The sequence below is a fragment of the Triticum urartu genome, chromosome 3A, assembly GCF_056163025.1.
Source record: "Triticum urartu cultivar PI428250 chromosome 3A, HENAU_Tu73, whole genome shotgun sequence".
In the NCBI taxonomy this organism is placed as follows: domain Eukaryota; kingdom Viridiplantae; phylum Streptophyta; class Magnoliopsida; order Poales; family Poaceae; genus Triticum; species Triticum urartu.
The window spans coordinates 672,707,873-672,734,224 of NC_141875.1; the positions used below are offsets into that span (position 1 = coordinate 672,707,873).

At 46.6% G+C, this 26,352-nt stretch overlaps 2 protein-coding genes, 1 long non-coding RNA gene and 1 pseudogene across 11 annotated transcripts; 2 read left to right on the forward strand and 2 right to left on the reverse strand.

Moving 5' to 3' along the window:
* Window positions 1-1,505: 1,505 nt before the first annotated feature.
* On the reverse strand, window positions 1,506-14,565 carry LOC125529815 (uncharacterized). Of its 8 annotated transcripts, none has more exons than XR_015598923.1 (6): window positions 14,116-14,565; window positions 12,845-13,025; window positions 12,642-12,700; window positions 10,899-12,536; window positions 2,205-2,277; window positions 1,506-2,070 (listed from the first exon to the last, which is right to left on the reverse strand). It is a non-coding gene; the product is annotated as an uncharacterized LOC125529815 (long non-coding RNA). The 8 variants fall into 8 exon arrangements; XR_015598920.1 differs by having other exon boundaries at window positions 1,507-2,067; window positions 2,205-2,269; window positions 12,845-13,028; window positions 14,116-14,563; XR_015598918.1 differs by having other exon boundaries at window positions 1,507-2,070; window positions 2,205-2,269; window positions 12,845-13,028; window positions 14,116-14,563.
* LOC125534994 (uncharacterized) lies at window positions 2,268-5,690 on the forward strand. The gene has a single exon (XM_087513944.1). The coding sequence runs from the start codon at window positions 3,349-3,351 to the stop codon at window positions 4,753-4,755; it is 1,407 nt and encodes a 468-aa protein (XP_087370070.1). The 5' UTR covers window positions 2,268-3,348; the 3' UTR covers window positions 4,756-5,690.
* Window positions 14,566-18,926: 4,361 nt separating the features above from the next.
* On the forward strand, window positions 18,927-23,424 carry LOC125529816 (cullin-1). 2 transcript variants are annotated; one of them, XM_087513947.1, is made up of 9 exons: window positions 18,928-19,034; window positions 20,307-20,460; window positions 20,560-20,653; window positions 21,577-21,762; window positions 21,878-21,925; window positions 22,003-22,188; window positions 22,279-22,365; window positions 22,716-22,802; window positions 22,895-23,424. In XM_087513947.1, the coding sequence occupies exons 2-9, from the start codon at window positions 20,333-20,335 to the stop codon at window positions 22,979-22,981; spliced, it is 903 nt and encodes a 300-aa protein (XP_087370073.1). In that variant the 5' UTR covers window positions 18,928-19,034; window positions 20,307-20,332; the 3' UTR covers window positions 22,982-23,424. The 2 variants fall into 2 exon arrangements, with proteins under 2 accessions (XP_087370072.1, XP_087370073.1); XM_087513946.1 differs by having other exon boundaries at window positions 18,927-19,034; window positions 20,307-20,653.
* A 13-nt stretch (window positions 23,425-23,437) lies between these two features.
* LOC125529814 (protein LATERAL BRANCHING OXIDOREDUCTASE 1-like) lies at window positions 23,438-25,979 on the reverse strand (annotated as a pseudogene).
* Between the last annotated feature and the right edge of the window lie 373 nt (window positions 25,980-26,352).

Genomic DNA, 26,352 nt, shown 5'->3' on the forward strand with positions numbered 1-26,352 from the left:
TAAAATGGTAGAGTGCATCTTATTGAAATGATTAGGAACATTGGGTAACATCTGTGGTTGGCAAAAAATAGTTGAACGGTTTCCATCCTTTGTTAAAGGGCTTGACAATAAATATTATTCCATATGCGTGATTTATCTTCTGCCCATGTGCATATAAGATATGAGGATTTCTTGGAATTTTCACACCTAGAAAATGTCGATTAGTACACTCGAAGTGCCATGGTGGTTGACGTGAGCCGCAATTACGGTATGACATCAAAGAACTAAGGGGGGTGGTGTCTGTTCAATTGGTAACGAAATTATTAGTGCTAGGGGAGCGGTTGTTTTTTAAAAAAATGCTTGTATAAAACGACAAACAATCCGAACGCATTTTTGTTGATAGCGTGTGAAAATTTCATCATAAACTGAATCCGTGCGAGGGTGGCTGTGTTTATGTGTTAAAAAGGAAATTTGTCACCAGAATTTTCTAACAAAAAATTGTGATGCAAAAGTAATTTGGAAAATGCATCTAGACAATTAATGCATTTGGAGGGAAAATGTCATTCCGAGATGTGACAGGCAAAAAAATTTGAATTATGCACAATTTCTCTTTTCTTTAAACCCGTCAAGCAAGAAATGATGTTTTCATGACTCGAAAAGAAAGAAAGAAAGAAATGATGTTTTCAGGTGATTTCGTGCACTAAAATGGGCATATTAAGTTGGTGGTTACACAGTGACGATTTGTCCTAGAAATTTGATACACCAAGTTGGACGAAGTGGCGCAGCTCATGGTTTGTTAAACTCGCCGTAGGGACCATGCGATGTGATCTTTCCCAGTTCGCTTCCTGGCCAGAGTACTATTTGAAGCATAGCTGCTCATATTGTTTTCTCTTAGCTGCTTCACCAAGTCTCTGGTATCTCTACTCCCAAAGGAGGAGTCTGCGGTTGTGATGGTACGTTCGTACGTCGTTCGCTCGTTCGCCTCCCCTTCGTTCGTTCACCACTTCTTCGTCACACCCTCCCACGTGAAAGTCATACATTGGAAACAATTCAAAAGAATCCAAACAATAATATGGAAACAAACCCAAAAAATCAGCATCATTGTAGCCTTCCTCCCACCCTCCTAGCCTGAGTACGTGCTAACAAAAATTAGCCTTTCTCACTCTTGTAGTGCAAAAGTAATATATCTCTACTCCTAAAGGAGGAGTCTGCGGTTGTGATGGTACGTTCGTACATCGTTCGCTCGTTCGCCTCCCCTTCGTTCGTTCACCACTCCTTCGTCACACCCTCCCACGTGAAAGTCATACATGGAAACAATTCAAAAGAATCCAAACAATAATATGGAAACAAACCCAAAATATCAGCACCATCGTAGCCTTCCTCCCACCCTCCTAGCCTGAGTACGTGCTAACAACAATTAGCCTTCCTCACCCTTGTAGTGCAAAAGTAATATATCTCTATTCCTAAAGGAGGAGTCTGCGGTTGTGATGGTACGTTCGTACGTCGTTCGCTCGTTCGCCTCCCCTTCGTTCGTTCACCACTCCTTCGTCACACCCTCCCACGTGAAAGTCATACATGGAAACAATTCAAAAGAATCCAAACAATAATATGGAAACAAACCCAAAAAATCAGCACCATCGTAGCCTTCCTCCCACCCTCCTAGCCTGAGTACGTGCTAACAATTAGCCTTCCTCACCCTTGTAGTGCAAAAGTAATATATATGGGAAAAACCAACAGAGAATCCTAACAATAATTAGCCTAATTATTACATACTAAACATCAGGCACGAGATAAGGAAAGCCCGACAAGATTGATTATGCCTTCAAACATCTCCACCATATTTGGTAGGAGTATGTATTTAAGTAGTACGTTTCTCCATCAAGCAAGGCGATACATCGCTGCGAGATCACACCAGGTCACCAAGACGATACATCACCGGGAGATCACACCAGGTCACCATGGAGGTCACATGAGTTTATTATCACCCTCTCAGCGTCGCTTTCATCACCCGAAGGTGAGTTCACCTTTTGACAGAGCCATCTGTTTCTCCGACGTGGTGCCGTCTTTCTTGTGGATCTTCATGGCGAACTACTACAAAAAAATGATTCTCATAGTTTCTGCAATTCCTAGGCCAGATAGGTTGTAATTACACAAAATCACTTATCAAGAAATATTCTGCCACGTCTTGATTTGAATAAACTTCAAGAATGAAACACAACGCTCACCTGCATATCGACCGCTGGTGGTCTCCAGGAACTTTCAACCTGGGCAATAAGAAATGCAACCTCACCTAGCAAACTTATACAAATTCATTAAAATTTAGTTGTCTGGAGAAGACAATAATGTTCGCACGGAGGAAAAACTGCGTATGTAGGTAATTATTATTTATTTTTCTTTGTTTATGAACCATGGTGTTGAAGGTTCAAAGGGGCTTAATCACTATCCCGGCACACCTAAATATCTCTAAGACATAACAATTGTCCTCAGAACAAGAATATGCCTACCGCTCTGCTCCCCCCTGCTCAGGCGACCGCATCGGCGGCGGCGACCTCGCCGGCCGCGCGTGGCTCCTTCCTCGCCTGCTGGTCCATGCCACTGCCCCCGCCACCGTCGCTGGCTAAGTGGCCAGCTGCTCCACCTCCTCTGGCCATTCTGCAGCGGCTGCCTGACGTCGCGCCATCCCTCGGCTCAGATCTGGATCCGCCGCCCCGCCAGCCTGCCCCAGCCGCCGCATCAGGCTCGGGCGTCGAGGAGGAGGTGGCTGCTTCTCCGCTGGTCGTGCAGCATGGGCTGCTGGCTCAGGCCGCGGTGTGTGAGTCCTCGCGCTCTCTGCTTGCCCAGGGCATTCAAGGCGATGCGGGCTCCTCGCGCTCTCTGCTTGCCCAGGGCATTTAAGGCGAGGCGGGCGTCAACCGTGGTGGGCAGCCTGCTGCTGCGGGGCATTCAAGCCCGGGTGCAGGGGGCGAGGAGGAGGCTGATGTGACCAGCGGCTGGTAGCTCGTCCGGACACGCAACGCCCCGCGCCGCCCGGCTTTTGCCTCGCCGGCATTCAAGGCGCATTCCATCCCAAGCTGGCTTGAAGGGAGGTGTTGCCGCTGCATCGCCCCCGGACACCGAGCTGCAGACTGCCGAGACCCCATCCGCTGCACTCGCTGCCTGGAGAACCACCACCGTGCCCGCGACTGCCGGAACAAGTGGCGCCCGCTGAGCTACCTCGCCCACCTCATCGCTCCTCCGCCGCTACCCCGTCCTGTTGTCGCGCCTCAGGAGGGCACTGCCCCACACTTTGGTGCGGGTCGAGGCTGGGCGCTTCCTCCCCAGCAGCCTGCAGCGGCTGCCGTGTTCCCCAACCTCGCCGCCGCTGCTCCAATGGCCCGCAGGCTTGGAGACGCTGCTTCAAGGCCAGAGGTGGACTACGTGGTCATCCCGGCCACCCCGAAGATGCAGGAGGAATCGGCGCTCCTCTCCAGCAACGTAGCTGTCGCCTGGCTCGAGGGGGCTCGCGACGACGTGCCCGCTGCAACTGTTGCGGCAGCTTTCGCTGCCAAGTTCGGCATCAAGCAGGCGGACGTCACCGTCGTGCGCCACTACCCCGAGCAGTTCTTTGTCCGGTTCATGTACCAGCACCACTGCGCCAATGCAACGGACCGCGGCGACTTCCACCATGACGGCCTCCACACCTTCGTGCGCGCCTGGCGCTTGGAAGCCCACGCTGGGAATGAAGACCAGCTGCATCATGTGCGCCTCTGCATCGAAGGAATCCCGGTCCATGGCTGGAACAACTACGTCGCCACGTTCGTCATCGGGCGCGGCTGCTCTCTGGACTACATCGAGAACAGGTCGCTGCGAAGGGAGGACACGAGGTACCTCGCGCTGTGGGCGTGGACCGCCAACCCCGACGCGATCCCGAAGCTCAAGTGGCTCACTTTGCCGGCACGCGGCCAGCGTCGGCGTAGGCGGCGTGGCCTGCGGCACCGCATGCTCATTCATCTGGACCTGCATGAGGACCACTCCAACGCACGCGAAGACGGCGACAACCCTCCCGCCCCAGACGTGAACGAGTTCATCTGGTACCCAGGCATCGTCGACGGTGCTCCGCCTCCTGGTCGCCGGCGCGTGGCTCCAGCTGCTCGCGACGACCGCCGCAACGCGCGGCGCGACGATGCCGACGACCGCGACGGCGGCCGCGGTAGAGATGGATCAAGAGGTCGGACGGGGTGGGGCGACCGCATCCGTCGGTCTCTCTCCTGCAACGCGCGGGAGCGCCAGCGCGGGGCGAACAAGGACCGCTCCCGTGATCGCTCTGGTGGTGGCCGCCGCCACGATGTCGCGCCCATGGGTATGCTTGCGGCAATCACCACCAGGGACGAGGTCAGGGGTCGCGGCCCGGTGCGTCAGGCGTCTCCACGATCTGGCCGCCGTCTCGCCCGCGACAACCTCACGCCGCCGAACTCCCCGACGTCGGTGCTGCCATCAACGCCTGGTTCTAAGCATGGCGGCTCGGCTGCGTCCTCGATGTCTGCGGCGGCGCGGGGCGCCGTCGTGATCTGCGCTCCGGCTCACCTCGTCTCCCTGCTGCCATCGCTTTCCCCGGCTCGCCCCCTGGCTTTGAGGCATCCCCGACCTCGACGACGATGCCGCCACTGCCGCTGGTGTCATCCCACACCCCTGCCGCCCCTGTGGCCACGGTGCTGGTGCCGGAAGACATCGCTCCTCTGTTTCTGCCGTGCCCTGAGCCTATCATCGCGGAGCCCCCAAGGGCTTCCCTACCACTGATGGCTGCGGGGCGACGCAAGACGATGGCGGGGATGGACATTGCTCGTGATGGCACCGGTGGCCTATCTATTCGCCGCTCCAGTGCTCGGCTACGCAAGGGAGGAAGACGCAAGGCCATTCCAGCTGCCAAGGCGGTAGAACTGCTGGTTTGCCGTAACCTGGGCATTGTCTAGGATGGAGAGGATGTCACTGAACGGGCTCTGCTGCAGCTCTCGACCATGTTCAAGGAGCAGCTGCCCCTGGACGTGCTGGCGGCCTTGAGGGCCCTTTTCAAGGTCGATGATGTGCAGGCAACAGCGGCGGAGGACGCGCTCATCAACCACGGCAGCGCGGATGGCCTGGACCATGAGATGGTCTTTGGCGATGTGGCGAGGCAGGCACCAGAAGAATAATTGATGCTCCAGCTCTACGCCTGTGCAATTTAAGTTTCAAATGTTAGTTCTTCTTTGGTTAGCTTGTGTGCTCCCCAATGTTTGTTACCTCGAATGGGCATGTCCATCGAGGGTCGCTACTCTGTTCGTGGTTGCAGTGCTGACTGCTAGTTATTCCTGCCTTAGCTCTTGCCTATGTGTCTCCATGGTGCCAATATGTTAGAGCAACCTGTGAACATCCTAAGCTGGAACATCAGGGGATTAAATGATCCAGATCGTTGGGCTACGGTCAATGAAACTATTTCCGCATCATCGTGCCAAATCGTTTGCTTGCAAGAGTCTAAGCTTGAAAATATTGATTGCTACACAGCGGCCTTCCTGGGAGGGCAAAGGCTTAAAAGGTTTGCCCAAAGACCTGCCTCTGGAACTAGAGGAGGGATCCTGCTCCTTTGGGATGAGCTTGTCGTGGATGTGAGCAACATCACCCTCACGACGTTCTGCTTTTCAGCCATGATACATGTCAAGGGCACCGAGGTGCACTTCAAACTAACAACAGCCTATGGCCCGACCGATCCTGCATGCAAGGATGCATTCTTCAATGAACTCGTCAGCCAAAAGCCACCAAATGGGGTGATGTGGCTAGCCAATGGGGACTTCAACCAAATCATTCGTGCTAGCGACAAGAATAAAAGAAATGTTAATAGGAGCCGCATAAACCGCTTCCGGGCCGCCCTTAACACTTGTGAATTGCAAGAAATACATCTTCAAAATAGGCGTTTCACATGGAGTAATGAACGAGAAAACCTGACTTTGTGCAAGTTGGACACCTTCTTCTGCAATGTTGATTGGGATGTCCAATTCAGCACCCATGTTCTTTATGCTCTGTCTTCTTCTCTGTCGGACCACTGCCCCCTATTACTCGTAGACGACAGGGGGCCTCGAAGGCCTAGGGCTTTCAAATTTGAAAATGTTTGGACCTCTATGCCAGGCTTCTTTGAGGTGGTGGAGAAGGCCTGGAATGAGCCATCAAACCACACCGAGCCATATCACGTGCTCCACCACAAGCTCAAGAAAACTGCCCTTCGCCTGTCGGAATGGAGTAGAGGCCTATTCTCTAAGGCAAAGATCCACCTGCATGCCGCCCTGCTGGTGATCCTCTGGCTTGACCAAGCCCAAGAGGTGCGGACCCTTTCCGACGAGGAGAGCGACCTACGGACAAAGCTCAAGAGGAGGGTGGTTAGCCTTGCAGTAATTGAAAGGGCCCGCAAGAAACAATGCGCAAAACTGACCAACCTCAAGGAGGGTGATGCAAACACTAAATTTTTCCATCGACGGGTCAATGCTCGGAGACGGAAAAATCACATTCATAGGCTAAAGCACAATCAAGGGTGGGTCACTGAGCACGAGATGAAAGAGGAGATTATTCATGGACATTTCTCTAGCGTCATGGGGCAAGGGCCCCCCAGTGCGCTAGATCTCAACTGGGAGGAGCTAAATTTAGAGGAAACTGACTTGTCCACCTTGAACGACTGCATCACCGAGGAAGAGGTGAAGGAGGCCATTAACGAGATGCCAAAGGATAAAGCGCCCGGGCCGGACGGGTTCACCGGAATTTTTTTCAGTAAATGTTGGGGCACTATCAAAGGGGATGTGATGCGGGTGGTGCACCTCTTCCAGGACCTCCATGGAACCAACCTTCACTGGCTCAACTCGGCGAATGTGGTTTTGCTTCCCAAGAAGGATGGGGCGGAGGGCATTGCCGACTACAGACCGATTAGCCTCATACACGGGATTGCAAAAATTATTGCAAAGATTCTAGCGATCCGACTACGACCTCACATGGATGTTTTAGTTTCCAATGCCCAGAGTGCCTTCATCAAGCGAAGGAGCATCCACGACAACTTCATGTATGTACAGAATCTCGCACGCCGGCTACACAAAAGCAAGACTGCATCTCTCCTCTTCAAACTTGACATCCGCAAGGCTTTTGATTCGGTGCGTTGGGAGTATATCCTCGATCTCCTGCGTAGGAGGGGTTTCCCATGCAAGTTCCGCAATTGGGTGGCTGCTCTCCTAAACTCTTCATCATCCAGGATTCTCCTCAATGGGGTGCCCGGCCCCGCAATCTTCCACCGCTGCGGGTTCAGGCAAGGGGACCCCTTGTCACCTCTCCTATTTGTCATCTCTATCGACCCCCTTCAACAACTTCTCGAATTGGCTACAAGAAAGGGGCTACTCCACAAGATCCGGGGTAGAGGCACTATCATGCGAACCTCCCTGTATGCGGATGATGCCGCGGTATTCATGGCGCCCATTAAGCGAGACATTGACAACCTCGCCGCCATCCTCAAAGGCTTTGGTGAGGTCTCAGGCCTCCAAACCAACTTCAGCAAGAGCTCGTTCGTCCCAATCAAATGTGCACACCTAAACCTCGAGCATATCACCCAAAGCTTGCCGGCGGTGAGGGCTTCCTTTCCGATGAGATACTTGGGGCTTCCACTCTCGGTGTGGCAACTCAAGAAAGTGGACTTTCAATTCCTAGAGGACAAGGCGGCGGCTAAGCTCATCCCATGGGAGGGTAACAACATCACCACCATCGGGCGCACCACACTTGTCAAATCTTCACTCGCCTCGCAAGTGGTCTACTACATCACGCCGTTGATTGTCCCCCCGAACATCCTACACAGCACAAACAAGATTGCGAGGGCATTCCTTTGGTCCGGCATGGACAGGACGACTGGTGCCAAGTGCAAGGTCAACTGGGACGTGGTCTGCCGACCTTTTGAGAGGGGAGGACTCGAAGTACTGAACACAACAAAATTTGCAAGAGCCCTAAGACTGAGATGGCCTTGGTTCGAGTGGAAGGAACCAACGAGAATGTGGGTCGGCATGGGAAATCCTTGCGACGAGATGGACCTCAACCTCTTCTACGCATGAACAACAATCACGGTTGGTAATGGGGCGAGGACCCCCTTTTGGGAAGCTCCATGGGTTCAAGACCGGAAGCCTAAGGAAATCGCGCCTCTTATCTTCGAGGCATCCTCGAGGAAAAATTGGAAAGTCAAGGATGCGCTCCTCAATGATGCATGGATCTCCAAGATTAAGATCACGATAAGCTTCACCGTCGAGCACATTAGGCAATTCATAAACCTTTGGACTCTCATCAATGGCTTTCATCTTGTGGAGCACGTCGAGGATGAAATCATCTGGAAGCACACTGAGAACGGACAATACTCGTCGGCAAGCGCTTACTTGGCACAATTCATGGGCTCTACACACTCTCCGATGCCACAGGCGGTGTGGAAAGCCTGGGCGCCGCCTAAAGTGAAGTTCTTTGCGTGGTTGGCTATCCAAGATAGGATTTGGACAGCTGACAGACTGGCAAAGCAGGGGTGGCCAAATTGCGACCTTTGCCCCCTATGCAAGCGTGTTCAAGAGTCCGGCGCCCACCTCTTCTACAAATGTAGATTCACCATTCGCCTCTGGAATTTGGTCAATGAATGGCTACACCTTGAGCACCTTCACACTCCTACATGGCATCTTGAGCAATCTGTCAAAGATTGGTGGGTCAACCGCTCCAACATCTCCATGCCAAATCGCAAGGCCCGGGCTTCCCTTACCATGCTAATATCTTGGTCTATTTGGAATGAACGAAACGGGAGGGTCTTCCGCAACAAGTCCTCTCTGCCAACAATCTTGCTCAACAACATCAAGCTTGAAGCTAAACTCTGGGTCGCCGCAGGCGCAAAAAAGTTAGGGACCATCATTCCAGGAGAGTAAAATCCTTGTAGTTGGGGGCCTGTAACAAAACATTCTTCTCCTTCTTAATTAATATATGCGGCAAATCTTTTGCCCGTTTCAAAAAAAAAACTATCCTGGCACCATTTACTATTACAGTATTTTATTTTGCCCTTTTTGTCTGAATTCTCCCTCATAGCATCTTTACTGCCTGAAATCGTAGCACCAACTATTTTACTTTGTCTATGAACCACAGTGGTGAAGGTTCAAAGGTCGTTAATCATTATCCATGCAACATTTTCTTATAATATGTCGAATGATAAGGGAAAAAGCTACCTGTATTCTCTAACAAATTGTGGAGACATAATGTCTTAATTGATGATTTGAAGCTGACCATCTTGTAATCTTAATTGTTGTTGTGGAACAGTCATACAGAATGTTCATATGTGAAGCGTCCACCCAATCAGCTACAATGCTTCCCACAGCCGGTACCATGACAGCATTGGAGCCACAGGAGCATGTGGGAACATCAAATGGTATTACCCTTTCACACGGCGTTTCTACCATTGAAGTATGGTCATCTATACATCTAGATTTATTAAGTCTAACCATGTACTAGGTATATTGCTTCAATGTGAGTCTTGGATTTAACAAATTACACACTGGCCATGCAGAAAACCCTACAGCACCTCAAGGAGCACCGAGTGGTGCTGAACATATTGCTTCCCATGCAAGCGTTAAAGAAGACAAAAATCAACAAAGACGGAACCGTGATAAAGCAAGGAGAGATAGCCTAACACCCGAGCAAAGGGAAGAAGTGAATGCACGTCGAAGAGCATCTAGAAAAAATAAAACTATTGAAGATAGGAATGCAAGCCAAAGGGCTGTCAGACAAAATCTGACAACCAAGGAGAGGCAAGAGATGAATGCCCGTAGAAGGGCAGCGAGTAAAAATATACCAGTTGAGCAGAGGCAAGAGATGAACGCCCGTCGAAGAGCACGCAGGCAGAGCATACCACCGGATGAGAGGAAGGCATTGCGGGCTCAGCGAAACGCGGACCTTGCAGCTAAGCGGAAGACCCCGTGCGCTGAATGCATCGCAATGCCTTGCCCATATGCATATCTCTAATGCGTCACCATGTGCTGTTACTGAAGTTCTCATGTGTCCAGTCTATATTTGCCAGTTACTTGTTAATCATGCTTTCCAGAATTTAGCGTGCGATTGCTATTCTATCAGTCCTCTATGGAGGCAATTATCAAATGAAAGTTATACATATGTACTTGCAGATAAAGTTATGTCTAGCATAGTCTGTCTGAAAGTTCATGAGCTACGACTTAAATGGGTTCCTGAGCTATGACTTAAATGGGTTACAAATTATTATCCTATACCTAAATCAGAGGCCCGTAGTTCTGAACTAACTCTCCTATACCTAAGTCAATGGCCCATAGTTCTAAGCTAATTGTTCTGCACCAATTTCCAACTGTACAACTCAGATCTGCAGCAACTGATCATTGGGAGCTCTACCTCTACTATGATGACCGAGAAAATCAAGTCTTCTTCCATGAACTGAAGCCAACTTAATCAAATTGTTATGAAAAATTTAAATTTATAGCTCGGTCCACTTTTCCTACCCATCATCACCGCACGTGCTTGCAGCAGATTGAGCGACAAGAGGACTGGTCGCCCCAGAACAAGATTCCTCACATTCGCTCATTAAGATACTCGATTTGTTATATAAAAAGTTCTATCCATTGTAGTGAAACCAATTTAATCAATTTATAGTTGACACTGATTTTCTTGTTATTGGCCATGGCTTGAATCGTGATCAAATTATCCCTATGCACTAAAGTCAATTTAATCAATTTCATAGTTGACAGACACTAATTTTTAATTTTTACTATAACTTGTTATTGGCCATGGATTGAATAGAATAACTATCATATTATCTCTACGCCCACAAGCATAGTTCATGCTCCTAGGAAACAAGCAAAAACTGAAGCTCACGAGAGGAACAAAGAAAAATGAGAATTTACCTGTGTGGTTCTATCATGTCTCATGTGGAGGTACATCTGAATGTCCTTGCGAGTGAAAGAAGGCACCGCGGGAGCACTCCATCGGGAGCCTGCAGAGTCCGGGTCTGCCGCCTCCGACTATGTGCATATGTACCAGGACGTACACTAATATGAAAATGCTTGTGTCTAACTAGACAATAAATAATCCAGCAACAATCATTATTGGCAAAATTCAAGCTAGGAAGGAACATGACAGAGAGGCAAAAGTAACTTTTCAAAAGAAAAAAAAGGGATATTGTGAGGTTAAATAGATTTCACATTGAAAGCCACATTAAGAAGATCTACCTTATGAGGATTTCACATATGTCCATTTCAATGATATAATAAATAAATTTCACATATGTGCATTTCACACTGATAGGCCCATCTATCTTATGAGGATGGATTTCAAAAATTGCATAGGTTGGTCTGGAGAGAGAAATGGCGAGGAAAACGTGAAGTAACCAAAGTATCAAGAAGTATTGTGAGTACCCCTAGGTATGAACATCTCCAGGCCTTTCTCTTCTATCTAAAGCTGTAAGAATTATTAGATTCTGCTTATGCTTCACAAACTTATTACTCTTCTGACCTTGGGCTCTTCATTTCCGCGACAACCTATCCTGGATTATTTTCATATTTAACTAACATCCATTAACAGTACAAAATCTGAAATCTAAAGAGTCGATTGCAGTAGTGCATCTGTTCTTCCCCAATAGAAAAAAAAGGAGACACAGAACAGACAAAACAAAAACAAATGGATGCAGAAAAAAACACTTAAAAAAGACTAACCGTCATTCAGTACGAGCAAAAGTCAAACACCTTTGGTATCCTGCCCGTTACTCTGCCAGAAATCACATACTTGATGATGCCAGTAAGTATACAATCATACACAAGCGCATAGAAATCAAAACCACTTGTGTGCTTTGAATCAACAAGCAAGGACAAAAACTCAGTGTGAATCTGATCCATTGGCGGCTCCAGGAATTTGCAACCGGGTATTCATGTGTATTCATTTTGTCAAAATCATTGCTGTTTTTCAAGAATTGTTATTGTTTTGCTAAAATAAACACTGTTTTGTATAAATCATGGGTATTCATATGAAGACCCAAGAATACCCCTAGCGCCGCCCCTGATCTGATCCCTGGAAGATGGAAAAAGGAAGCACGACATTGCGATCACCATGAAGCATATGAAAGTGTCTTCCTCACTGAGGAAATCAGAAGATATGAGCATGTCTCCAAAGAAAGTATTGTTTGGCATCTTCGTCAAGCTGAACCGAGGCAAAATGAAGTTCCTCACACTATCCTTGTCTTGTGTCGCTAAATCACCACAGTTTGGCAGGCCCAGCACACAATGAACTGAATCCTTTGAGATAGAAATGATCTTCTTATTAGCAACAATGATTTGAGATGACATTGTGTCTACACATTCGACAATCCAGCGGACAAATCTTTACGGGATATCAGTTTTCTTAAATTTCAGAAGAGGCTCGAACCCGTATTCTGAGATCATATCCTTCCAACCACTGGACATATGCCTCAAGATATCTGCAAAGTATTTTGTGGAAAACACACTGAACACATGCCTCCCTGCCCCCATAACCTTTTGCCTCTTATCCTGCTGAAAGGCAATAATCATGAGTGGAATGTCAGGTGTAACTAACATAAAAAGAATGAAAGCGAAGAGGAAAAAAGGACCAAAGAAGAGGACAAAAAAGTGTAATACCTCAGTTTCGAGGTCGACATTCTTGCAGAATTTTGAAAAATCTTGAGTGATTTGATTGCCTGTTAGATGACATATGAAAAAGATGTTTATATCAGATAATTTCGCAATGGAAAGAAAAAAGAGATTAAAAAATATGTGCATACCATAGGTCTAGAAAAAAAATAGAAAAGAAGAGAAAGCACATGAGAGAAAGAGATGGATACCTCCTTTCTAAAAAACCAAATAAAGCATCTTCTAATAACTTCTTCCTCGTCGAAACAGATTCTTCATCACTAGATGCAATGCTCTCATCGCAACTCTCAGTGTTTCGCGAACCGTCATCAGGGTCGTAGTTGGGTTCATGGCATCCACTCATTGATCTCTGCCCCTCAAGAATCCCCAACCCTGCTGTTGAAAAAGTAAAAAAATGGAAGCAAACTGAAAAACTCCACATAGCTGACAAGAGAAAAGGCTACAAGCTGTAAAATATGTTGAAAAAACACGGATGGGTATTTCCCCCATTTTGCAAACATAGCTTCAACAGCCGCCGCCTCGGTGCAAAAGAAAAATTTGTTAGATGGACAGTGCCGTTTTCATCGAGTATGTATGAGGAACTTTCCCCTTGGACATTGCTTTACAAAATCAGAAAATAAATGCCGGCATGGTGCGCGCTGATCATTGTTACTTGGGAATTAATGACTTGGTAAAACTAGCTAACTATCCTACCCTAAACGTTAACTGAAGAAAGCAGCACCTACTGGAACCTGAAAAAGACACTTACTGAAGATGTTCCCTACATGCTGGATTCTCTCTCTTCCCATCCCCACCCCCACCCCCACCTCCATCACTAAAATGTTGCGTGTTACACAATCTGCACCTTAATTTCGAAACCTCAGTCTGAGAGAAACACTGAATAAACTTACACCTTCCACGGAAACTACAACCATAACTGAATAAAATGACACCTAACACTGAAACGGCTGAGAGAGAGAGAGATGCCTGGCTGTTCAGAAATCACGGAAACGCTAAGAACAAAATACAACACTACGAACTACTACCAAAATCCTGAACAACCACGTACAAAGTACTAACAAAACTGAATGGCACATCTGCCCAACACATACATGCGCACAAAACCGCCCATACGCTAGGCCCAACCCACTTTGTGTGTGGATCCTTAGTACATATAAGTATACTCATATCAATTTTCATCACCAAAACGTCCATAATCTGAAGAAAAAAAGGGGAAACATGCTGAGGGCAAATCCCCCAAATTTTTGTATCCGCGAAATCGAGCGGCATAAAAGTATCTGCTGAACTAATAACCCGGACATTACTATGATTCTCATCAAATTAGTCTGAAACACGATGAAAAAACAACCCCCGCACATCAAGGGATCTGCGCGCATGGCGCGCGGGGATGAACACAGAGCTGCACGACTGGAATAACTAGAAATCAGAGTTGTAGAGAGGGGAAAGGGATAACTAGCCATACCTCCCGCGCGAACGGCGCCGACGAACGGTTGCGACATCACCGGCGAAACCCTGCTGGTGGCGGGACCAGCAAAAAATCTTCGCCGCCCTCCTCTCAGTACCTCCCTCTCTCCTTCCCCCTGCTCCTCCATGACAGCGGCTCCCCTTCACAGGGCTGTGCTGCGGCAGCTTCCCGCGCTCCATGACCTCCAGCTAACCCCTTGCTGCTACTCCCGGACGGCGGTGACCCCCCTCCACCGCCACCGCCTCCGCCTCTCCTCCCCTTCCCTTCTCTCTCTGATACAAAATGATTACTGGGCCGCCGACCACCACCCAAAAAATAATTAAAAATCGTGTGGGTGAAAACAGATTGTAAGATTGTTCTTAAAAAACGAATCCGGGTGTGGGTGCGGAGCAATATAGCCACCCGAAGAGAGAAACAACTGAGAACCGACACGCGCCACACAGGGATAGAAGGCAACGAGCGAATAAACCAAAGAGAAAAGTCTGGAAAAACAAAACCCTTCACGAACTCTTAATTCTAAATTAGGACCCTGTATTTATCAATTCTGATCAATCCCGTCTTTAGACCTGTTTGTCACACCAGGAAAAGGGTCAATCCCGAACGGGATGCTCACGTGTCATCTACATCTTCTTCTTCACTCTCACTCTCTCTCTCACTCGCATGCCCGTGCAAGTCCAAGAATATGCGGACAACATTACTAACTTGTCGCAGACTCGCAGATAATAACTATGTTACTTAGTAGTGGTTGTCTCTCCGTGGTTGTCTCTCCATGGCATGGTGGAAAAAGAGATTAGCATGCTTGACGTTGTGAATATTCATGGCGTACATGTCTGGGCCCTTCAAGTGGGGAGAAGATGTGTGTGACAAGTGACCCCGCTTAGTCAGTGAGAGAAGTTATGATCCACTAGGGATTATCTGTTTCTCAGCGCCCCAAACTGGTCTACGTCAGTAGAAGCTCGGGATTGACTGGGATCGATAAGTACGGAGTGCTAATTTCAGGGATTGAAATTTCATGATTTAATTCAAACGGGCTCTACGAGTTTAAGGTCTTTTTATTAGATTATTCTCTAAACGAAACAGCGTTACGATTTGTGCAGATCCGACAGTCACAAAAAAGGCCTGAAAAATTGAAAATAAATGACTGAAAATTAGAAAAAAAAATTGTTCTTTTATACATGTGAAATTTGACATGCATTATGTTTATAGATGCAACCACACAAAACTAAAAAGGCCCGTGACAACTCACGGGCATTCTACTAGTACCTATCTATGTGCCAGTGCGACTTCCAGTGCAGCTTCTCCATGCGGTTAACCGATGGTGCATGGTTGTGCTTTGTTTTGTGTTCACATATGTACCACCCCTTATAATCTGATCTAAGCACCTGCATCAATGCGCCGCATCCACACCTTGTCGAGCGGCTTTTTGATTGCAACGGCTTGCCCTCACACTGATAGTAACTTTTTTCAACTGTTTAGCGAATCTCAGAATCCGTAGTATCGTTTGTTGTCAGAAGAATTTAGTTGGACATGATCTGTTTCCAAATGTGAAATCTCTTGTTTGGTCATGTATTTGCGTTGCTTTTGCTTGGTGTATCACCTAATATGCAGCCCCCCCCCCCCCCCCCTCAAAAAAAACCCCAAATTGTAGTTTTCCCTTTGAGTAAGGTTCGCTTAATGTGGAGTTTTCTGCTTCAGGTTAAGAAAAGTTAAGTAATAGTTCTTAAAAAGGGGGGGGGGGATGCAAACCTAAGAAATCATTATCATCTAAACAAAAGAAATTGATACAATGGAATACATATGTGAATGAGAAAGTTGATCATGTATTTTATAAGACGTTGAACAAGTATTTGAAGAAACGATGAAATAAATATTAAAAAATGTTGAACAACAATTTGAAAAAAATGTTGAACAAGTAATTTTGAAAAAAATGCTGAAATAAGTATTAGAAAACATTGACCCAGAGATATGAAAAAAAATGATGAACAAAAAATTTGAAAATGTTTAATAAGAATTTAAAACTGTTGAACATGTATTAAAAAATCTTGACGAGTGTATGGGAAATGTTAAACTAGAATTTGAAAATTGCTGAATAAAGTAGTTGAAAAGTTGAAGACATACTAAAAAAATGCGGAACGAATATATAAAAATTTCAACCAAGTATTTTGAAAAAATGTTGAATAAAGTATCAAAGTGTTGAACAAGTTTGTGAAAAATATTGAATAAACGTTTGGATTACGTTGCACGTGTATACCCAAAAATGTTGATCGCTTATTAAAAAATGTTTTTCACGTATGGAAAGAAGTATAATGAAAAACGAAAGGAAAAAATGTTTTTCGCGTATGGGAAGAAGTATAATGAAAAATGAAAGAAAAAATAAATAAAAACCAAGTGAAAAAAGGAGAAAACCGAAATATAATGTTGAATAAGAGAAATTCAAGGAAAAATAAGAAAACCAAACATGTTGACCGAGTCAATTCCGTGCCGTGTACATGAGGCAGGGACTGTTGCGCGCGTGAACGAGACATGCAGGTGTGCTGCATCTCTTGTGCCTGCTATGCAGCTGTGCTGCACTCGTGTGCCTGCTAGTGTACGTGAGCCAGCAGTGATTATTTAATACTAGCAAATACGGGCACTGTACACCAGACTATTCTATGAATACAGTCGCTATACAGTAGCTTTATGCACGCTGGGCATCGATCACGCCGAGCATTGACGGGGCTGATTCCGGCCTGCAGGGTGCTCGGCCACCAAACACTATTTTCGCATTGTGAGCCATTGCTTAGGTATAATAGAAAGTGTGCATTGGTGTTCGGGAAAATAATAAGTTAACCACTATGATCTTTTATAATATTATGTTTAGTGTCACTACTATCTAGGTTCTGGATGGTCTCCATGCTGATGGGTCTTCACAATTTGCAACATCGTAACTGAGTTTTTTCATTAGAAATTTTGTTTTATCAAGGATCTCTATTTACTTTCCTTACTTGTATCATCCGAAGTTCGGAACTGATGAACTGATGTTAGATTTGTTAATTCAACATAATGATTGGATTCATTTGTGCAATGTCTGCTCCCCTAATCTTATTAAGTGTTGGCACTAAAAAGGCAAAGCATTGTGTAGTCATTCATCACGCACCACGCCTTGAAAACATTGATGTTTTAGCCCCTATGACAAAGTTGTGACCTTGTGGAACAGAGTCTGCTACAATCAAGAGACGAATGCCATAATTTTAACCTGGCCGTAGCGTAATTTTGGGCCAGGGATTTAATCTTAAAATATCCCATTTCAAAGTCAAAACAATCGGGACTTTTCGGAAATTGAATGCAGTTACTAATTCATGATCTAGCATGTACAGAATAAAACCTTCATTCTCGATTCTACGAGATTTTTTTATGAAAGTGTTTCATTTGCTCCTCTTTAATGGAAGTTTCATTTTCTCAGAATGTATCCTAATTTCTGGCCTAATTCTTCTCCGGATGATTGATTCAATCCCTGATCAAAAAGATAGACCTCATCGGATCCTTACGTGCAATCTTGTTTTTGCTTCATTCTTTTGGCCCTCAACATGTGCTTGATGTTGTCTTTCAGTAGGCTGCAACACGTGTTGTGTGGCTGACTCGGCATCATCCGGAGCAGCGTGAGATGTCCAAATGTGACTCATGCATTCCACAATTTTATTCTATTGTTTTTCTGAATCTATATTCAGTATCCTCATTTTTATTTCCTTCCCTAAATGCTCCTTTCTTTATTTCCTAGGACAACTCCTTGATACCCAATGAAACCAAGGTGGGACTAAAGTAAACCAATATTTGCATCTACTATCCAAACCTATATAGAGATCTACAGTCATGGTATTTCATTCGGTCTTAACATTGAGATCATTGTCGTGTCTTGGTAACCATCATGATGTACAGTCTCGGTGATGTTAGCCAACAATACCAGCATCCATCGGAAATCTGGAACTATGTATCAACATGTTGTACATGTGCATGCCTGTAAGACAAATAACTCATGGGCTTCTTACCTGTTTGTTTCCGATCATTCTTCCCTTCGACTTCAATTTGGAATATTGAGGGCCTAACAAATCAGAAGCATTTTAATTCCTCTCATCAATCAGCTTATGTGCTAACTGCCTAGCAGCGGTGTTGCGAGAGCACATGCACACGACAGACCCTGGCTTGCAAGACCATGCCCCTCGCCGACCTCCATATCCCCTCCTACTCCGTCAGCGATGGCGACTACCAGAGTCCAACACTGGGGGCTGGCGGCGCATGGTGAGTCGGCGTGGGGCATGGCAGGAGGTCACAACGCGCTGGATAAAGAAAAAAAATGAGACCAATTCAAGGGCTAACCCTTGTTGGCTTTTCTTTATAGAAGAAATTCCGTGAGCACCGCACGTTCGTGCCGGGACTCGAACTCGGGTGGGCTGGCAGCAACCTCAGCTGCCCAGCCAACGGGTTGACGCCCCGTCCTGACGACGCGCTGGATAGGGAGATGGGATTGGGAGCATGGTCCTGCAGGTGTTTTTCTTTCTTTTTCTCGCGCAAACTGATTCGGTTGATTTATCATGAGGATTGCGGGTTGAATACGCAAAAACACATGGATCTTTCTGCAAAATTGCCAACAACATACGAGCAGCAGTGACAGCCGTTTTATTATTAAATTAAAATTAAAAAATTAAAAATTATTAGGTAAGGAGTAAAGACTAAATCATAAATATTATATTAATAATAATTATATATATATATATATATATAGGTCCAGAAGTTATTAAAAAGGAGCGCACCAAAGTGCCAAACCCCTCGAAAAAGCTGAAACCCCTCCCCCCCTCAGTCCCCCATCCGCCGTCGGCTGCCCTCCCCGCCCCACCCCACGAGACGACGGCGAGCAGCACCCGATCCTCTCCCCCTCCTCGGTAACCTCCTCCACGTCCTCTCCCCGCGCCCCTCCTGATTGATTCCGCTTTTCCGTATCCGATCGATTCGTGCTCCGTTCCGAGCAGTCTGTTCGCTCCGCCGTGGGTCGGGAATCCGAATCCATCTGCCTGGTCCGTCCTCGAATGCGTCCGTCCCCGTCGGTCTGTTGCGAATCCCGTCGCCTGCTCGCCGTCGCTGCCTTGCTGAATGCCGCCGCTGCCGTAGGGTTTAGTTTTTTTTTCCTTTCGCCGCGGCGAGACCGACGGGGTCATCGAACCCTCGCCGCCGCGCGGCCTCTCCCCTCCCAGGCCTCCTCCGTCGAAGCACGGAAGCGGTTCTATCGTGTGGTCGCTGTTCCTCCCCTCTGGCCCGCTCTACCGGACTGGTGTGGAGTGGGGAGTGGGGAGGGGAGATTCACCCATCTAGGTTTGAATTTTCCTTAGTAGCGACTAACCCTAACTTGCTCGAATTGTAAATAGGTTTATCCTGGTATTTTCCTATTTTCCTTGCTGGGAGCAATACTAGTGCTAATCCAAGGTGGGATGTTTAACTGAGGCCTCATGCTTCCTTGTTAGATCGACCCTGTTCGTGCTTTCTTGATACATGTCTTGTTAGATCCACCCTGTGCGCGCCTTCTCGATGCATGTAGTATTGTTCTGTTACTACAAATTAACAGTGAATGCTGAACTTTGGTTAAATTCTCTTCCTTAATTTGTGCTTGTATAGTTGTATTAAGCACACCCGTTCATCTTATTTTGGATATGAGTAGGCTTTCTATTGTGAATTGAGTGTCACTCATTTGGTGGGGACGCTTGAACGCTAACCTGCCCACCAGGGTTTGACTGCCATTAGCAGAATTTATTTGGTGGGGTGCCTGGTGTCTCGTATGTTCTTGTACAAACAATCCAACAAGTGCTAGTGCCTTGTGGCCGAGTCTTCTTTCATATATACAAATAGGCTTTCTGTTTTGCATCATATGTTTATAGTTAAATATGGAAGACTTGAATGTTGAAATGCGTAGACAAAGTTTCAAATCTCCTTGCAGAAGTTGCGGCCTAGTTTCCTAAATGGCGCATGAAGGCTTCTGGAACATTGTATATTAGTGAAATTAGGAGTATTGTTTGTATGGTATCGTAGGCCTTTATCGAGTTTGTATATCCAACTATGTTGGGTGATATTATTAATACCAGAAATTGATGCCTTTTACATAGTAAACAATTGTTAGATATCCAACATAATAGTTCTTCTTACAGATATTTCCATTGCTTCAGTTCACTGCAGGAGCAAAGCAGTAAAAATGAATGTGCACCTCAGCTTTGAGGATGGCTGGAAGGTCCTGGAGCAGGGCATTGTGACATGTTCAAAGATTTTGGAGGGATCCACTGGTACAAGGCCTACTGTTGCTGAGTACATGAATTGCTATGAGTATGATTCTATCATTATCACGTGTAATATGTATATCTTAACTATTACCAGTGAAGCACTTAAATTTGTTGCACATGATATGTCCATATACTTTTCCAGCTGTGCTTATAGAATGGCGGTGCAGACAACCAGCTATTGTGAAGAGATGTACAATGGTTACAAGGCTACACTTGCAGAATCTGTTCGTGCACTGGTACTATGTCGGCCTTTCATTCCATTTCACAGTTTTCTATTGCCGAGTCAGTATTTGTAGTTCTAACCAATCGATGCATTTAAGAGTGAGGAATTGATAAATGAAATCTTGTTTTTTAACTACTGACTTTTGTTTCCTCTGTTAGATCATATCTGCTGACCTAGTATTGGAAAACTTATTTAGGCATGGACGCATGTTTCTCCAGATCTCAGTGTTGGACGGCTTATGTCCATACTATCATAACATTCACAAAAGTTTAGTATCATAGTGTTGTGTCATCTTGAACCAAGTTACAAACCAGATAATGTGAGAACAGATTATCTTTGACATATTGTGTAGGATTTCTTGTTGTAAAAGGAAACTTGGAACTAATTTATTTGCATTTGAAAACTAAGTAGAATATTGTGATTTATGTTGACATAGCTATTTCACAGCACTTCCTGCGTTCTCGTGATAGTTCTTAACTAAAGCACCAAAAACAAACTAATGAAAGTGCTGCTGCTACGCTTTTCAGACTACAGGACAGCAGGTTTGATATCATACTTGCACATTCTTGCATGCATATGTAATTTCCATGATATCATACTCCCTCCATCCATATATATAGGGCCTAATGTGTTTTTCGAGATTGCCTTTGACTATTGATAAGATTGACACTATACGAGATGTATAATGTGAAAATTATATCACTGGAAGCTCCTTTCACGTATGAATTTGACGGTATGCTTTGTGTAACTTGCATGTCAGATATTATTGCTCTAAAGTTAGCCTCGTAAAACGCATTAGGCCCTATATATATGGATAGAGGGAGTATATAATTTCCATGTATCTCTTTGCTTTGGATGTTGAAGAAATGCCTTTGTTAGCATCAAAGATATGCATCATTCTTCCCTCTGTTGACTTTTTTCTGCTTATGTACTTAGGTTTGCCCCCATCTGATGCACCAGAGAGACGGCTACCTTTTGAGACAGCTTGCGAAAATGTGGTCTAACTATTGTATCATGGTTAAATGTGTATCTGGCTTCTTCAACTATTTGGACCGTTGCTTTGTTGAGCAAAGAAAGCTACCTTGTCTTGAAGACACTGCTGCCACTTCTTTTTTCTCTACAGTAAGTGACTAAGTGTTGTGCGAGAAATATTTTTGTTTTTACATCTGTTTGTTTTTATTACATGTTTCTTACACATTTTCTACCTAATATTTATGGACTTTTTCCCTTTTGCTAGGTCTTTTCCTTCTTCAGTCATGAAGTATCAGACGCTCTGCTGACTTCGGTAATTCTTAGATAGCTATTTTTGCCTGGTTGTTGTTAAAAGCATTTTCTTCTGTACATAACAATTGATTGATCCAGATTCGCCAAGAGCGTGATGGAATCAATGCTGATATGGACATCTTGATGGGCATTATGCGTGGCATATGTCGCTCTGAAGTCAAATCCTTCATGAAAAATGCTGTTGTTCAAGATACATATGCTTACTACTCCAGGAAAAGTTCTGAATGGATTGTTCAGTACCCTCTACAAGATTACCTTGCCAAGGTCAGTAATTTAATCTTAACTAATGGGTCAGTAGGTGTTATTTATTTCTTTTTAGTTTCTTAACACTGTTTATATGTGTGATATCTGTAGGTTCAGGATTGTATGGAGAAGGAAACCATGAGATTGATGAGCTATCTGAGTATTGCTGAGGGTGATAGCACAGAGCTCTGTTTGAAGGTTCTCTTTAATTAAGAAAAAATAAATATGTTTTCACTTTGCAGCTTGAACATGTCTGCCTTCTTCCAGTAGTAGTATGTAGGGTTGGTACCTCTTCTGTTGTGTTATTTGATGATTCATATTCGGTTTCCAATATCTGTGTCCTGGACATTTGGTTCCTAGTATTTTGGTCCTGCTTCTAAAATGCCCAAATAAGATGTTAGTATGAAAGTAAAATACGTTATTATGATTGGCTCAATTAGCAAATGTCTTAATTGTCTTCGACCACAGAAATTCAACTGCTTGAATCATGCAAAATGCTATTTCCTGACATATTTCTGATCCTTCTACTGCCTCCACTCCTGTTGCAGGTTGTTAGTGCTCCATTGATGCAAACTTATGACAGCTATGCAAGAGAGAAACAGATTGGTGGCCAACTTTTGCTTCAAACATACAAGGTGAACTCAGTTGCACTCGCATCATCGTTTGATACTACATAATTTGTTTTTCCTTTCTGGATTACGACTAACCATTCCATTACTCATATCAGACTGTAGAGGATGATCTGCTGGCCAGATGCAATCGCTTGACAATTGACAGCGGTGTGGACAACAGTTCTGGCAGTTACATGGAGTAGAAAGGAAATGTTCTTCAGCTAACATTCATCGATAACCAAGCTTACATACAGGAAGGGGTTCTAGAACATGGCCTACATCTGGAGGAATTTTTTGTGCGGTTCGGTTTTTGGTACCAAAGCAGAGCTCGTGTACTGTGGATTTTGTTGGCGAGGTTTGGCTAGATTAAACGCTATACTGAATCTGCAGGGGATACCTCTTTAGGGCCGCCTCCTACCCCATTATGGTTAACAGCATTTGAAATGTACATGATGGCGGGTCAATTTATGCCAATGGCAGTTTATTTTGATTGTCATCTAGCGAACATTAGGCCGGTCAGCACCTAGCACTCTTAGTGGCTGGACATGGAGTATGTCATGACACCAGAATGATTGGTGCATTGCCTGTGCCTTTGGCGTGCTTCTGATGCTGTCTATGGTTTAATCTTATCTATGACTTGATGCTACTTATCTGTGTTTGTGTGCTTGCCTGCATCGCTAAACTGTAGATTAGATGGGTTTATGTTTGTTCCTGGTTTAGTTTGCCGGTAAGGTTGCAAAGTTGCTATTATGACCTAGAGCCAGTGTGTGGTAATTGTTTGCATTTTTAGATTCTATAAACCCAGCTTGCATTATGAATGCTTCATGGATCCTATACCTGCTTGTGGCCTGATTTTGAGTGATTCTCACAGCATAATCGTATGTGAATCTCATTTTTTGGGAAGTGCTGAAACTATTTCAGCAACATTCGAAGAGGGTACTTGGCCATAGTATTTATCCTTTGCATTCTCTTACTTTCTAGTGATGGATAAAGGGTTTTCTCTCCAATTGATTGAAAGAATAACCAGTTTGAAGTCCCTTTATCTGTACCTTTGAAGTGAATATCAGCTTCCGATTGATGGAGAGTATAAATCAGCCTGGAAAGACGATAGAACACACACTTTTAATTGGCAAATTGTACATTACTGCCAAGCGTATTCAGGAGCAGCAGATGCACCATGAATCTTAATTACTTGGCATTACTGCACACAAGCATGATATAGGATTGTACTTCTGGCGGTCTAGTTGGTCTTGTGAAATGCAGTGCCTTCTTGCCCTGGAGTTTGTTGGATGTAGTGATGGCTGTACTCACCGTGGTTGTACCTCCGGTACCAGCATGGCTCGCCGTCGGCAACGAGCTCTGGCAGTGGGTCGAGCTCGACGTCGTAGGTTCGCCGTCGGCAACGAGCTCGACGTCGTAGGTCGGCGCATAGAAGGACAAGATGGACAGCTGGTTCTTCTCGCTGTCGGTCACTGCCCGGAGCTCGACGCTTTTGTACCTGCCGTTCGTGAGCACCTCAGAGCGAGTCGCCCAGGTTGACTACAAGGGCGTGCAGGACGGGGTGGACGGGCAGGCAGGTGCAGCCATTGACCACCTGCAGTCCTGTGCGTCCAGCATCCTGCTGGAGCACGGTGACCGTGCTTCCGTCGGAGCACGCACCGAGCCCCAGCACCAGGTCCGGCCGCGGGCACGGTGCGTACAAGTTCATCGGCACCGCGTCGCCGAACATGACCGTGAGCGTTCTTGGCGCCAGGGCTAACGTCTCGGCGATGTTCCCCAGGAGGCATAGGCAGAGCGCCCTGATCTCGGCAGAGTACCTTTTGAGCGTGCTGGCGTGCAGCGACGGGCGCGGCGACAGGGAGTTCTCGCCTTCTCGGCCATGGCGGCGCTACCGGCTAGAGGGAAATATTTATGTGGCTTGATACAATATATTCAAAGCCATTCAATAGTTTTCAGGATTATTGGATTCATATTTTATACATAGTAAAAATAAATCCAATTCAAATAGTTACTGATTTAATTCAAAGTCCTAAAAATAAATACTTTTAAGCCTCTAAAAATATTGGTTTGTGTTTTTGCCCTGGACAGTATTTTCAAGGTTTAACATTAACATTTTCTTGGGATCATTTGAGGAGATTTTTAGTTTTATCATTTAAAAAATGATTTCTGAGGCTTTGGAAATTTCGTCAATTCAAATTCCTTTGAATTGAAACATGATGCATGGATGCTCACTGATGCAACTAATTACAAAAAAAATGTCTAGGGCTGTGACAGAAAGCTTGGGCTGCCAGATGAAGGCCAGCGACAGGGCGAGCACCAGCGTTTTCCACCAGTCGGGCTTCTGGTGGTCGTCGAAGGCGATGGCGTGGCCTTAGCCCTGGATGCCGCCCGGCACCAGCACCAGCATGTAGAACTCCCTCGCCAGCCTCTCCATCTCGTCCAGCAGCTCGCCGTCGATGCCATGGTTCACCACCTACATGGGCGCGCGCACACACAACTGACTTTACAGTTATAGACGATTGATGAAGTGTTTAAGTGGGCAGTTGGTGCAGCGGACCTGGAAGAAGCCCCACTCCTCGCAGGCTCGCCTGTGCTTGCCCAGCTCAGCCCCGCCACCGCGCCGAAGCTTGCCATCGTCGTTCCTGTCCGTGCCCGTAACATGGAAGACCAGACACAACCCACAAAACTAGAACATGGCATGTGCCCGTAACAAAAACCGAAGACCCAGGAACTTCAAAACACGATCATCAGGGCATCTCCAGCCGCGCCCCCAACAGGCCCTTCCCAGGCGTTTTTGCCGCGCCGGCGCCAAAAAAACGGTCCAGTCGCGCTCCCAGAAGCCCGTTTTCCGCCGGCTCAAGCCAAAACTGGTGCCGACGGACCCAGGCCAAACCCGGCGCCCTGAGGGGCGCTTGGGGAGCCGGCACAAGCGAAAAAGGCGCGTGGGTCCGCCCTGGCGGCGTCCCGAGGGCCTTTTCCCGCCGTTTCTTGACGCTTTTCCCTCGCATCCCTCCCGCTCGCTCGCCTTCCTCCCGCCATTCCCTCCCTTCCTCCCGCCAAACCCCCTCCCGCTCGCCTTCCAGTCGCCGCCATGCCGCCGAAGAAGTACGCCATGCCACGCGCAGCGGCAACCACGACTGGCACCGTAGCCCAGCCGAAGTAGAGAAAGCCGAGGGCGCCGCCATTGAAGCCACCGGGCATGTCGAACGCCGAGTGGAGGGTGGAAGTTCAGCGACGCGACGCAGTCACCGCCGACCGGCGGAACAGGGCCATCGCCAAGAAGGCCCGCGACAACGCGGCGCGCGCGGCGGCGTCCTCCTCATCGGTCGACCACGCGGGGATGATGAATCCACCCGTCATCAGCCACGCCCAGTACGCGCCCTGGGGACAGCAAGGCGTAGGATCTCCATGGGGATCGTCGTCGCCCGGCTACGCCGACGGCGACGCGCACGATGGGTCCAACCCAAACGTGACCTTCCCCCATGGCCACCCCGCGACGCGCACACCCTCGCCCGCCTTCGTCGGCGTGCAGTACCCTCCATACAACTACTCGCCGCCCACCTACGCGTCCACA

What these genes read in the sequence shown, in the direction of transcription:
- LOC125534994 (XM_087513944.1), top strand. Translation starts at nt 3,349, where the DNA reads ATGGCCCGCAGGCTTGGAGACGCTGCTTCAAGGCCAGAGGTGGACTAC.
- LOC125529816 (XM_087513946.1), top strand. Translation starts at nt 20,333, where the DNA reads ATGAATGTGCACCTCAGCTTTGAGGATGGCTGGAAGGTCCTGGAGCAG. An exon ending in CCACTTCTTTTTTCTCTACA is followed by an intron (nt 21,763 to 21,877) that starts GTAAGTGACTAA and finishes CCCTTTTGCTAG; the next exon opens with GTCTTTTCCTTCTTCAGTCA. An exon ending in GCACAGAGCTCTGTTTGAAG is followed by an intron (nt 22,366 to 22,715) that starts GTTCTCTTTAAT and finishes CTCCTGTTGCAG; the next exon opens with GTTGTTAGTGCTCCATTGAT.